This window comes from Talpa occidentalis, unplaced genomic scaffold (genome assembly GCF_014898055.3).
Source record: "Talpa occidentalis isolate TD23 unplaced genomic scaffold, MPIMG_talOcc4v2.1 talOcc4.17, whole genome shotgun sequence".
Lineage (NCBI taxonomy): Eukaryota > Metazoa > Chordata > Mammalia > Eulipotyphla > Talpidae > Talpa > Talpa occidentalis.
Genome location: NW_023601754.1, coordinates 54501727 through 54515870, shown reverse-complemented (window position 1 = coordinate 54515870; position 14144 = coordinate 54501727). Strand labels below are relative to the sequence as shown.

The 14144-nt window shown below is 62.5% G+C and overlaps 1 protein-coding gene across 1 annotated transcript; it reads left to right on the top strand.

Annotated features, from left to right (window-relative positions):
• Positions 1 to 2766: 2766 nt before the first annotated feature.
• On the top strand, positions 2767 to 10945 carry RHOD (ras homolog family member D). Its single transcript, XM_037517485.2, has 5 exons — positions 2767 to 2898; positions 7081 to 7168; positions 7799 to 7908; positions 9742 to 9876; positions 10337 to 10945. The coding sequence occupies exons 1-5, from the start codon at positions 2767 to 2769 to the stop codon at positions 10505 to 10507; spliced, it is 636 nt and encodes a 211-aa protein (XP_037373382.1). The 3' UTR covers positions 10508 to 10945.
• Positions 10946 to 14144: the final 3199 nt, after the last annotated feature.

The following is a 14144-nucleotide window of genomic DNA, read 5'->3' as shown; positions in this document are numbered from 1 at the left end:
CGGAAGCACCCCACACCGGAGCCAAGAAGCCAAGAGCAGACAACCAAGTGATGACAGTGCGGGGAGCAGAGTGGCCACACGGGGGCAGCAAAGACTCGGCCCGCTGGAGGGGGCACTCAGCCCCAGGGAGGGAGGGGCAAGGTGCCAGAAAATGGGGGGGGGGGGGGGGGGATCTAGACCAGGTGTGTCTTGGAGTAATGGAAGGTGGGGCTGGGGGGCCACCCGTCTGCTGCACCCACACTCTGGCCACGCACTGTATTCGCTCATCCGGGCAATCATTTGTTCCTTTAGTCACTTCAGCTGGTCTATGCTCGCGAGTGGCCGGTCTCCCTCTCCCCCTGCTCCCTCATTTTCCTTCCGTTCCCCTCCTTGTCCAGTCAGGTGGTCAGCTGCCCACAGCACCCTGGAGCACGCTGGGTGCCAGCCCTTGCTGTGTCCCTGGCTGCCTGGGGCTGGAAGGTCTTGCCTGACCACCCGTGTCCCCAAGGGGGAAGGTCCGGGAGGCCCCTCTGCTGTCCTGGAGTGTGCGAGGTGCCTCAGGACTCTGGGCTTGGAGCCCGTGGGCCCCAAGGGACTGAGTCACCCAGAGGCTGGTGGCAAACAGCAGCCACAGGAACACAGTACACGGAATCCTCACCCAGCAGACCGCGACCGGCCCAACTCTCGTGTGAAAATTAAGTCCAGGTCAGCAGCGCTGGCCAGAGCCCAGCGACGTGTGGGACACGGGGAAAGTGCCCGCCACCAGGGCCGCTCTCCTCGCCTAGTGACGAGCCTTGCTCTGGCAGAGGAAGTGGGGTGAGGCTGGGGCTTGACAGCAGGAAATGTGGGTTCAAATCCAGACTCCACGTCTGGTTGGCCTGAGTCACTCCCTCCTTCTGAGCCTCAATTCCCAAATCTGTAGAACAGCAGGGAGCAGATGGCCTGCTCTGCTCCCCGCCCCCCAACCTGAGTGTGGAATGAAATAACACATCTGGTTTGGGGGTCAGACCTGGGTTCAAATTCGGTTCTGCCACTTGCTGACTAGTTGGAGAACTTAGGTGAGAATTTCTGGCACCATCCCGGGCCTCAGGCTCCACATCTGTGAAATGGGGCCGACTCCTGCCGCCAGGGGCAGCGCCCGCACGCGTTAGCCAGCCTGGCTGTTGGTGTCAGATGTTCAGTGAAACTGTGAAGCATGATGAGACATCAAGGGTGTCATCCGCGTGAGTGTCGCTATGGCAACCAAGGCCTGCCGCCTCAGCCTGCCTCTCGGCTCCCTCCACCCGCAGTCTGGCCCCACCTGCCACCCAGCCCTGCCGCTCAGAGGCGATGACAGCAGCAGTGCAGAGGACTGGGGGTGACAAAGCTGACAACTGACCAGGGGGCCCTCCCCACCACTCCTTGGGGCGGGGAGACCTGCGTAATTCTACACCTTACCCAGTGCCCGGTGACTGCCCAGCCCCGCAGCAGTTTCGGGCAACAAGGGGCACCTGAAAAGTGGGGTGTCTGGGGTGCTCCAGCCACTCAGTGAGGCTTCATTCAGCCTGATGACTATGACCCTGGGGGAGGCTGGAGTAAGAATTAAGGATCTGAGCTCCGCCTCTGTGCCAGTGCAGAGGTGGGGGGGGCACAGCTGCCCTTTTGGGTCACAGAGAGATGGGGGCAGAGGGTGCTTTTGCACCTGCCTGCCTTTGAATCCACAAAAGATGACATCATGACCTGTGGCGGGAGCATTGCAAAACCCAAAACCTCCCACCCTGTTTCTTTGAGCTTCAATGAAAACACCCCGTCCAGGATCTGGGAAAACCCTGGAACCCACTTTTAAAAGAATTTGGCTCCCAACAGGGGTGAGCAGTCACGTGGCGGAGCGTCTCGTTTAATTCTGTGTATTTCTGACTCCAGAGTGCGCCACTGTCTCTTGCCTTAGCATGTTCTGTTCCTCCTGCCTGGAACACTTTTCCCTCTCCTGCATCAGACCGTGTCTCCCTTTTTCCTCAAGCCTCTGACCCCTCCTCTTGGAAAGCGCCCCTGACCCTCAGCCCCTGGAGGAGCACCTCTTCCTGACCCTGGGGCTCACTCCTGTGCCCTGCCTGCCGCCATTCCAGGCTGCGCTTCCCAGCAGGGGCCTTTGTCTTGAACAGTTCTAGGTCCCCACCCCTTGGGCACAGGGTCCCCGGGCACACAGGGTCCATCAGCATTGACTAAATAATCAGAATCTTTTGCACATGGTGCCAACCCTGTGCCAGGTCTTGTCCCAGCTCTTTATAGTTGGAAGATTCCGTCACTTCCCAGAGACTAGTCAGAGGTGGGACCAGGCACCCACCGGCCTGCAGCGAAACTTCTGGTGCTGAGGGTGGGGAGGCCAGGCTGGTAGCTTCCGCGACTAACCCGAAAGGGGTCACGGCTCCCACCTGGCTGCAGACATGCACGCGCCAGGAGTCCCCAGCTCCTGCTTGGCGCCCGACGGGCACCAGGGACCGAGCCCCCGTCCTCACTAAGCTGGTGGGGCAACAAGCCTGACGCCACCTTCCTCGCCCTGCCCCCTTTCCACTGACCGGCTACCTGTGCCCCCTACAACAGACGGGGCGCCCTCGAGCGCGAGGCTGAGGCTGTCCCGAGCGCGCGCACGCAGCAGGTGCTCGCCAGCTGCTCCTCGCGGGGCCCGCGGGCCGGCCCGCCCCTCACCTGGGCCGGCGCCCGCCGCCGCACTTCCTCCGGCCGCCCCGCCCCTTCCACCTTCCTGCCCCGCCGGGCGCCCCGCGCGCAGCCCGGTCCCGCCGGCCCGCGATGAGGGCGGCCCAGCCCGCGGGCGAGGAGGCGCCGCCGGGCGCGCGCTCGGCCAAGGTGGTCCTGGTGGGCGACGGCGGCTGCGGGAAGACGTCGCTGCTGATGGTCTTCGCCCAAGGGGCCTTCCCCGAGGTGAGTGCCCGCGCCCTGGGCGCTGCGCCCGCCTCGCCGGGCCGGCGCGGGGTCGCCCTGGCCGGCCCGGGGCTCCCGGCCCGCGGCACCGCCTGGGAGGGCAGCAGCACAGCTGCCCGGAGAGGCGTCGGCCGCCGGCCGGGGAGAGCACCGGGGCGCAGCCGAGGGCTGGGGTCGGGTCCCCTCGCCACTGAGAGCTGCGCGCCCGTGGGGAGCCCTGCCCTGCTGTGCCTGGTGCCTTCTCGCCTGGTGAGAGTAAGGCCGGCGCTCGCCCCCGGGCCCCCGGGAGGGCAGTCAGACAGACCCAGGGGTCTCTGAAAGGTCACTCTGGGGAAACTGAGGCTCTCCTCCCCCAGCTCTTGCCGGGCAGTGGACATCGTGGGCTCTGCCTTGGCCTGAGCGCGCCAGGCTCGGGGCCCACGGCTGGCGTGGCACCTCGGCACCAAAGGTGTGGCCCTGAGTAATTTGCGCACCTCTCCCAGCCCGTTTCCTCCCGCAAACACAGGGTAGAGGACTCTAGGGGGAGGGGAGGGGGAGAGACCACTGCGCCTGCCCGGGCACGGCCACACCCCTCCGGCATGCTGGCTGCCATGGTCCCCCAGCGCACTCCTGCTGGGCACCGGGACCTGCCAGGGCCAGGATGGGGCTGGACCCACCCTCCTGGCACCTACCTCTCAGCCCAGTTCTGGGAGCCCAAGGGTTTGCTTCCAGCATTTTTTGCCCCCTGCCTACTCCAGTGTCTGCCAACACCCCAGGGTAGTGCTGGTGCCGGGGAGTCCATGGAGGAGCAGGAGAGGCCAGGCCTTGCTCCCGTGGTGGCAGCCCTGAGCCTGCTCTGGTGTGGTTTGTGGAGCTGATGTCATCTCCGCTGGCCAGGCACATTTGGTTTAAGCTGAGGGGGCGTGTTTCCGGGCCCCCAGATGCTGCCCCGCGAAACCAACAATTATGGCACCACCCAGAGTCCCACAGAGGGGCCAGGTCAGCCAGGGCCCGGGAGAGGGCACCTCGCAGGCTGGGTCTGGGGGGGTGTACCGGGTTCAGGCAGGTTTCGCTGCGGAGGTGGGTATCATGCTGCTGATTGTTTGAAGGACATGCTGAGGCCGGTCAGGAGACAGAGAACCATGCTTGTCCCCAGGGGATGGACCCTGCCTTATCTAGGCTCTTCTCCTGTTTGGGGAACCCTGGATTCCTTGGGGCTCCTCCCCCTCCTGGCATGCGAAGCCCCTCTGGCTTTGAAAGCACCCCAAGGTCCAAGAGCTGGAAAGGCCTTCATTTGGTAGCTGAGAAGCCAGAAGCCAGAGAGACCATCTCACCTTGGGGTCAAGGACCAACAGTGACCCCCAGCCCTGATCAAGATACCCTCTGAAGCCCATCCAACCTAGTCTTCTCCTCCTGCCTCTGGACTCCTCCTCCAGGCAGTTCTCCAAGCCCAGAGGGCCAACATAAGGGAGACTTGGGGTCCATCTCACTCCCTTCTGCACAAAGCAGAAGCAGGCTGGGGTTTGGAGGGGACTCGGGGACCCTCATCTGACTGTGGCCCAACCTTGGGTTCAGAGCAGGGGCATAGGGTAGAGAGAGCTCCTGTGGGAGGGGTCCTCCAGTCCCTGCCTGGGCCTGGTGGCAGTAGGTGCAGCAACCTTCCCACAGGGCCAAAGCCCAGGGGCCCCCAGCAGGTGGGGGCGGGAGGGGGCAGGGAGCACCAGCGCAGCCTTCCGGGACCAGCTGGGTCCTTCTTAGTTCACATAGGGCGGGTCCCAGGAGTGTGCTGCCATTCTGTGTCCCCCATCCTGGAACCGTCTGTGAGCTTCGTGAGAGCAGACCAAGCCTGAGTCATCGGGCTGACCCAGCTCGGCCCGGCCCAGCCCTGCTCTGACTACGGAGAGCTGACAGATAAGGCTGAGCCCCGCTGGGCCTTTGCACAGAGTGACCTGCCTCTGGGTCCAAAGAACACCACAGAAGGTGTGGACAGTCTCCAGGGTGACGTTCCAGCATCAGGGGGAGGGGCTGTGCCATTTCTAAGCCTGAGGAGCCCCCCAGCCCCGCACCTTGAAGTGCGGCTTTCCTTCTCTCCTGCCCAGGACAGAGCCTGCCTCTGCGGCCCAAAGGCCTGGCTCTGTCCTCGGCCGGCTGTCCCAGTGGTTACCTCAGGCAAGTCACTTCCTCTGGGCTCCGCGTCCTCAGGAATGGGACAGTACTGACTCGCCTTCATGGGGGGGACAGCAGTGGCTCCCCAAGGTCGCGAAGCTCACAGGCCATGCACAGCTGATCCCCGGAGGACTCGGGCAAAGGTGTCATCTCCGCGGGCACTGGTGGAGCCCTGATGAGTGTCTCCCTGGAGCCCTGCGCCGCCTCCTTTCTGCTGAGGTGTGGGTGACGCGCTGGCAGCGCCGAGGCAGGGGACACCATCTGGAGGGCCGGCCAATGGCCAGGTCGGACACTGCCTGGCAACCAGCATTCTAAAAGGGCGGCCTTTATGCCGGGTCCCGGCACCAGCCAGTCTTCCCGGCACACTAGGGAGCGACACGCTTCGGCTATGACCAGTGAGGGGACCGGCGCACGGCCACACGGCCAGTGTGTGCCAGCACCAGCTCCTAAGCCAGGCATATGTGCTTCCCAAGCCAGCAGTCCTAGCGGGGGTGCCACACTGAGCCCTACCAGGCCAAGGCCCGAGGGGAGGAGCCCGGGCAGGCGGGGGTCTGGGGGTCACCTTTGTTCTTCTCGGCAGAGGCAGTGACCAGGGGCGGGACGCCAGGGCAGGGCGGGCTGAGCGGCTACCCCAAGGCCATCCTCCGCCTCTCCAGCAGCCCAGTCCCCGCTGCCTCTCTGGGGCTCTCCTTCCCGTCCCCCCAGCCTCCTGAGGCTCAATGGGTGGCCCACACTCCACCACAGAGGGCACGCCCCTCCCAGGTCGGGCATCAGTAGCTCCAAGTCCTCCTGGGCACAGGCAGGTGGGAGCCCCACCCGGCGTGGAGCAGAGGACGGGGGAGGGACAGGGTCTCCCCACTCACCCCCGGGCTGTGACCCCACCAACCAGCCCCCAGTGAGCAGCCCTCCACTGCGACCCTGGGGAGAGGGCCTGTGCTGTGGCCCGGGTTTTTTATTTATTTTTTTTTTGCATATAAGAACTGGGGTACAGGCCAGAGGTGAAGGGTGGGGAGCGGGTGAGAGGATTCACCAGAGACAGAGTGGGGAGCAGAGCAGGCGGATCCACGGAAATGCACTGCTTAGGGGAGCAGCAGGGAGATGGGAGAGGTCTGCTGCGCCCCGCCCCGTGGATCAGCTCCCAGGCCGGCTGGGGATGGAGCTCATGCCGCAGAGGCTGCATCACGGTGCTGTGCTCCACCCCTTGCGCCACCAGGGAGGCCCCGTCCCTTCACTTGTTAGGGCTCCATAGAAAGCAGAGCATGGGCCCAGCAAACCCAGGGCGAGAGGCCTCCGGCCTGGGTGACCTCTGGGAGACCAGACAAATGAGAGGCCGAAATGGGGTGTGTCCAGAGGGTTGTCTGGGGAACGTGGACTTGGTTGGGTGTGAGAGGCAAAGGACGAACCCCAAAAAGCGGCATGCTTCCCAGGGCAGGCACTGAGCTCTGCTTGTTGCTTGTTCCTCAGCACCCAGAACTAGACCGCAGGCAGATGCTAGTGTGGAGGGGAGTGGGGAGGCAGCGAAGGAGGAAGAAGGCGCAAGCCGCGAGCAGCGTGAAGGCAGGCTCAGGAATGGGGTCATCTCCCCATCTCGGCACACGACGGTGAAAACAGGAGTTGGCTGCAGAGTGTCTGTTTCGCGCCAGGCCTTGGGCTAAGGTCCCGGCAGGGCACGGAGCACCGCGCTGAGGCCTTAGCGCACCGGGCTTTGAGGGTAGAACTGCGAAGTTGTCCTGGGAGGCCCGACGATGTCCTGGGGAGGCCCGACGATGTCCTGGGGAGGCCCGACGATGTCCTGGGAGGCCCGACGATGTCCTGGGAGGCCCGGCGATGTCCTGGGAGGCCCGACGATGTCCTGGGAGGCCCGCTGCTCCTGTCTTGCAGGGGTCCCAGCTGGGAAACTCTGAGCCTCAACCACAGTCAGCCTCTTCCCAGAACTGCCCGCTCTGGGCTCCCAAGAGGGCTGAGAGGGTGACACTGGGACCTGCCCCCTTCAGAAACTGTCTTCACAGTGCTCCCCTTTGCCCCCTTCTTCCTCAGAGCTACACCCCCACAGTGTTCGAGCGGCTCAGTGTGAATCTGCAGATGAAGGGCAAACCTGTGCACCTCCAAATCTGGGACACAGCAGGTGGGTGTGCGGGGCTGGGGGCGGGGTGGGGCCGAGCACCCCCTTCCCTCATTCCTTCTGAACAGGTCCAAGGCAGTGGGGGGCCAGGGAACCGAACTCTCATTGTTCCTGTGCCTGTGTCCTCTGCCTCCCCTGCCCTGGGGAAGCGTCCTCCAGGTCCTAGAGACAGGAGCGCCCAGAGGTCTTTGCTCCCAAGGGGCGGCTGTCCCAGGCCTCCTAAGCATTCCACTCTGGCTTCAGTTTCTAGAAGTTCTGCCCTCCTGCCTCCTTTGACATGAGGGTACCCCAGCTGCCCCCTGACCTTGGAGGGGCCTCTTTCTCCCTCCCCTCAAGCCCAGGGCAAAGCAGGCTCTGCATGGCGGCCTGTTCCTCAGGGCTGGGCCTCTGCCTGGCCTCCCACTCCTTCCAGAACAGGACCTCTCAGCTGGGCTGAGCTGTACATGCAGGGTCAGCGCTGCTGGGGGCTTTCAGGTGGAATTGGGCCCCTTGGTGTCAAATTTGGGTCAGACCCTGAGACACAGAACTGGGTCCTGGCCCCGACCCCCATCTGGTGGAATGATCTCCCTGATGTTGGAGGGTGCCGAGGGTGGGCAAGAGAGCCAGAGGGCGTGACTACCCCATTCGGCCCAGGACAAGTGGATTATGATCGCCTGCGGCCCCTCTTCTACCCTGATGCCAGTGTCCTGCTCCTCTGCTTCGACGTAACCAGCCCGTACAGCTTTGACAACATCCCTAACCGGGTAGGTACTGGACTGGGAGGCACACCCGGAAGCCAGGCTGCTCCCTGCACCCACACCTTTGACCCAGCCTGGAGCACATCAGGCCCTGGAAGACATGGAGTCCCGCAAATATATGGGGACATGGAGGCCCCGACAGCAACTTCCCTGCCCCCCACCCCAGGGATTCAGTGGCAGGGTCTGGCCTGGACACCCAAGTCCAGTGCTCCCAACCTGCCCCATGCTGCAGACTCCATGCCTGGCATGTCCCAGAGGCCCCGTATCTCCCCAGTCTGGATCTGCCCAAGGGCTACATATGAACCCCTAACTCCAGCCACTGTTGGCATGGCCACTGCCTCCAGGATGTCCCCCTGGAATATGAGGGGTCCTCTAGGCTGTCCCTGGGCATCAGAGATGGCGTCCCTCCAGTGCTTCTGCTGGGATCACCTCCAGCCAAGGCATGGGTGCCAGCTGACCCCTGGGCCACAAAGAGACAGTCACTATGGGGATGATGGAAGCCTGTGCTGAAGCCTCGCTGTGTGCCAGGTGCTGTTCCGGGCTTCCCCCCAGTCCCCTTAAGAGTAGGTGCTAATATTATGTCCAGATTGGGGAGGGTGGTGAACGCCCAGGTGTGACTCCAGGGAAGTGGCCGCCCCAGGACTGGAGCCCAGGCGGTCTGCTCCGCAGTCACCCCCAAGTCCCCACTGAGCCCCACTATGTGCCAGGCGCAGCTGCAGGCACGGAGGGCCCAGCAAGACGGTAGGGACTAGGACCAGGATGCCAGCTGGCGGAGAGGGGCCGTGGCTCCGGACCCTGCAAGGCAGCGAGATCGGGATTTGCAGAGGGAGCGGCCTGCGGAGGGGAGACAGTGGAACTTGCTCTTTCCCACCATGAGAAGGAGTGAGCTGGGCCCGGTGGGGTGAATCGAGGACTGTAGACATCCCGGGGAGGGGGTGGGGAGAAATCTGAGTCTGCAGGTCCTGGGAGAGGGCAGGGCCAGGCTGGACAGAACCAGGTAGGCGTAGGCGCTGCTGATGGAAAGAGGGGGCAGGGGAGGGGCTTGGGGAACCTGGGGGGTGGGGTCTGGGAGGGTCAGACCTGGTCAGGAGGTTTCAGCACTCAGGTGGGATGAGGGCTGAGCATTCACTGTGGGGTCCCCCAGGAGGGGTCACAGAAGGGGCCCTTCCGAGGTCAGGTTCTGAAGAGTGGAGGGGTGGGGCGTGTGCCCAGGACCCCATCTGTCTCCAGAAGCCAAATGGTTTGATGCCAACATTTTTCTGAAACTAAGCAGGCACGTGCTGCTGGAGATATAAAGCCCCCTCTGTGGGTTCCCCCCGCCCCCAAGTCCTGGCTGAAACCCCCAGGCCCCAGGGCCTCACATTCCACAGAGCAGCTGACACAGGGCAGGAAGGCCCCGTCCAGCAGGCCCACAGCTGCTGCATGAGCGGCTTGATTTTGAAAAGATCACTTATTTCCTTCATGTTTTACCCAATTTGGGAGGCGATCATGGGGCCCCTGACCTTGGAGAGGGGCAAGATTCAGGAGTAGTTGGGAGCAGAGCTCGGGGCCCCACCTCCAGAGATCAGACCACTTGCAGTTGTGTGACCGAGGCAAAGTTCTAGCACCTTCTCTGAGCCCAGGTTACCAAGGATGCTAGAACTTGTTTGGAGGGCACTCGTGGGGTTGGCCAGCCCCTCCCTGTAAGTCTTAGCGCCTGGCTCAGCTCTGCTCCCGAAGCTGGCCTTGCTGGGCATCATGGCCAGCATATGCCTGGGCGGGGGGATTGCCCATCCTCCCATCGGTGGAGAGGGACACCCTCCAGGCTGACACACATGCCCTCGCCACCCTGCCCCACAGTGGTACCCAGAGGTGAGTCACTTCTGCAAGGAGGTGCCCATCATCCTCGTGGGCTGCAAGACTGACCTGCGCAAGGACAAGGTGCTGGTGAAGAAACTGCGGAAGAATCGTTTGGAGCCAGTGACCTATCACAGGGTAGGCGGCCTGGCCGGCAGGGGAGGGGGTCCCCCAGAGGGAACCTCTGGGACTCAGCCTTCTGTCTCGGCAGCACGGATCACCCACACACTCAGGGTATGAAGGGTGTGGAGGGATACTTGGAAAGGTACCTGGAATACTCTGGAAATTTCTGCCAGTGGGAGGCCAAGCCGGGAGTGGTGTATACACCAGATAGTCCTACCCACCCACCTCACAGATGGGGAACCTTGGCACCCCCAGCTTTCAGTCTGCAGGCCAGGGTCAGGCTGGAAGCTCATTGGTTGGTTTGTCGATGCTTTGGGAAACAGACACCCAGTGCAGGAACTGAGGGGCGCCCCGCTGAAGCTGTGAGCAAGCTTGGTCCAGCCTGGAGAAAAACTGACCTTCCACTGCTGTCCTGCAGACACCCTGGGGTGGCGGCCCCTAGCTCCCTGCAACTTGACCGTTCTCTCCCTGTTAGGGCCAGGAGATGGCGAGGTCGGTGGGCGCGGTGGCCTACCTCGAGTGCTCAGCTCTGCTCCAGGAGAACGTCCAGGCCGTCTTCCAGGAGGCGGCCAAGGTGGCCCTCAGCAGCCGCGGTCGCAACATCTGGCGGCGGATTACCCGGAGGATCTTTTGCGTGGTGACCTGACTCCCGGCTTGGGGCCCTCCCCGCACCCGCAGCACCCGAAGGAGCCTGGCACTGACCCTCTGCCCAGTTGGCTAGGCTGGACTGGACCCCACCCCCAGGCAGACCTCCGAACTGCACTTCAAACAGGTGGACCCCTTCGAGGTCGGACCCACCCCAGAGGTGATCCCTGGACTGGAGTGAATCCCTTCTGAGGCCTGGGTTAAGGGGCGCTGGGGCCCACCCCGCCAGAGGCAGGCAGTCATGGGTTCCCATAGAATCTCAGACAGGAGTCCCAGCTCCCAGCCCTGGACGGCACATCCTGGACCTGCCGCCCCCTTATGGCTGTTCCCGGGACTGCACCTTCGGGACTTGGCCTCCCCTGGCGTGTTTCTCGGCCAGGCCCATCCCCCAGTAATTAACAACTGAAATGACATCTCTGGTCCCTGTTGTCCTCTTGTGTTGAATGCCTTTTCACACCGTTCCAGTTCCATCTTACATGCGAGTCCACCCCGTGGAGGCGTGGAGTGGAACAGCCTGAATCCAAACCCAGCTTTACCACACCAGGACCTTAGGCAAGTTATCCAGGCCTCCGCGTCCTCATCCGTGAACCAGGGCTGTGTCACGGAGCCACGGAGCTACGTGCAGAGAGCTTAGCAGGTGCCTGGCCCGTGGCCAGTGCTCACAAAGGCTCACGAGGATTTTACCTGCAAATTCAATAGATGATGTTGTATTACCAATTAGTCAGGGTTCTGTAGAGAAACAGAACGGGGGGGGGGGGAGAGAGAGAAAGAGAGAGACATGAGGGAGAGAACTTTTAAGGCTCACAGTCATCGGTAAACAGGCGCCGCGCTGGCAAATCTCAAACCTGTTGGGCAGGCTGGAGACCAGCTGAGCTGATGTTGAAGTCTCAGTCCAAACCCTGCAGGGCGGCCGGCCAGAAAATCGGGCGGGTTCTGGGTCATGCACTTGAATTCCAGCTTCCTCGGGAAACCTCAGTCTTTTCTCAAAGCCTTCAATGACCTGATGAAGCCAAACCACCTCCAACCCCTTTCTCAGTTTCATCCAAACTGGTCCAGGGGCGGGACCACTTCCGCCAGGTGAGGGCTCAGGGCTCAGGTTTTAGGACTGAGCTCTGGCAGGTGAAATGATGTTAGGGAGCTGCTGAGAAACCCCCCCCCACCCCGCCTTGGATTACGGGATCCACTCCGAGGGGTTTAGTATAAGCTTTCAGACACGGGAGGCAAATTGTCCTGGCCTAGATTTCTAGCCAGATGGCTCCTCCCAAAACACACCCCCTGTCCAGAATGTTCTTCCCTGTTCTCCCTTCCTTGCCCCTCATCCCAGAGAGAGAAACCCAGCTCAGCCATCTCTAACTCCCAAAAATGAGTGTTCCTGGCTCCCTCGGGAGGTATTTTGCCTGATACCCTCACGCTGACTTCGGCCCTGCTCAACAGTCTTCTCGCGTGAGGACCTCAGCTTCGGTGAAGTCAGGATCCTGCCACCTCATGTCTGTGCCGAGCCCCTGGTGGAAGGGGTGGATCACGGTGTCCCATCTCGAGAGCCAGGAGTAGATCTGGGTTTGCACACAGAAGTGCCATTGTAAGGGGGCTACACTCCTCAAAACTCAATCTCCCACTGGCCATGGGGACTGGCCCAAGCCCCACCTCAGGGGTGCCATGCTGCTCAGGTGCCCAGCCCCAGACGGCAGAGGGGCAGCATGCAGGAAACGCAGGAGTGGCAGGGAGCCCAGCCAGGCTGGGGATGCGTCCTGTGCGTGAGGACAGATGTCAACCCAGATGTCAGGCCCCTACATGCTGCTGGTCCTGAGATGCCCAGGGACTCAATCCGCTGTTCTTCCAACAGAGGGACTAATGTGCCTGACACTATGACAAGAGCAGGGGACATTACACAGGGAACGCCACAGCTGTGCCCCCCCAAAACTGGCCTGTTTGTAAGATAAGCCCAGAGGACAGGCTGACCCAGAATGAAGGCGAGGGAAGCCACCCTGAGCGGGGTGGAGGAAGCAGGGTGGTGAGTCCCTTCATGTGACCCGACAGAGTCCCAGGATGCCATGTGACGTTTGGACAGGCTGGCAAGACCGAGGATGAGCACCGAGGAGGCGGAGAGTATTAATAAGGCAGTGGATAAGAAGCGGGCGTGGTCCTGGAGTGGTCTCTGTCCATCACCTGATAAGTGGGAGGGATCAGTTCCGCCTTGTTGCTTATCTCTGGGCGGTGTCAGGAATATTGCAAACCAGTCATCAGATGGAGAAATAAATTGGCGTTAAGGTTAAAGCCACGTGCAACTGGAGTAGCTACAGCGCCCTGTGGTTTGGTCCACCACGGGCCTCTGTGTGGCTGTGAAGGGGCTTTTCGGACGTGATAGACGTTTACATCAGGTGACCTCAGTAGAGGGAGGTCTGCCAAGAAGAGGGACCCGTAGCCAGAGGGAGGGCTTCATCCAAGACTCATGCTGGGAGGTCAAGGTCAGGGAGCAGAGGACCCAGAGGCCTGTGGAGGCAGGGGAGGGGGCGCTGCAGGTGCCTGGCCTTGAGCAGGCAGGGGCAGGCTGGAGGGGAGGGATCCTGCAGGGGAGGATGCACGCACTTTCTCCTCAGCCTCACCTCCTCTCTTGCCTCCTCATCACCATTTGCCATGGTCCTCTCAGCTCCCTGGGAACACGGGCTTGCCAGGACCCACTTCTCAGAGCCTTGCACGTCGGAAACACTCAGCACTCCCTCCCTCAGGCCCTCCTGGTCACAGGAGTCTCCTGTGTCCAGGCTCTAGGCCTCCTTCCCCTCGCCCCAGCACAGCTCTCTCCAAAGCTCATGTGACCTGTAACCTCGTCACCTCGAGCCTTCCACAGCCCTTCTGCCCAGAGGAGCAGGCCTGGCCAGCCCCAGCCCCCACCCCAGCCTGCACCCTGTGGCCTGCCACTAGCTCCACCAGGGAGCCCAACCAGCCTTGCCTTTTCCCAGCTGTTTCCCCACCTAGACAAGCCCTTCACTCTGGTCGCTGCCTGTTCACCACCCACCCCCAACCCCAAACCCTTCAGAGTCAAACACCCTCTTCTCCAGCGCTCACACACCCCACACACAGCCAGGCCCTCCGTGGTGGAGCCAGCTGCTCCGGGCTGTGGGGAGGCCGGGTTGCACTCTGAGAAGCCAGCCAGGGCGGCAGGAGGGCAGGAGTCCGGGCGCGGAGGCGGCAGGAGACAGGCCGGTCGCTGCAGACGTCCAGACACAAGAAACAAGCCACCACATGCCAAGGCCTCAAGGCCGGGGACTCTGGGCTGGGAAGCTCTGCGGCAGCAGTGAGAGACCTGTAGGGAGGGTGGGGTCCCTGCGAGAGTGAAGAACGCAGGCCTCTTCCCACCGTGGGGAGCTGAGAAGGCAGCCAGCGACAGACGTGGGGGCGCAGACACACTGGACGCCTCTGCCGTCCCACCATGCCACCCCAGGTGTCAAAGGAGGGCGGGCAAGCCGCTCAGGGGCTGGTTGTGAGTGTTGGTTTTTGATATTGTCCTCTCCTCCTCCTCACCCCCAGCCCCCCTTTCACTGCCCCCTAGCACCCCCTCCTCCAAGGTAAGGCACAGCCAGATGGTGGGAGCCAGGGAGGACCTGCTGGGGCCAAGAGCCACAAACCACCACGGCTTTGTT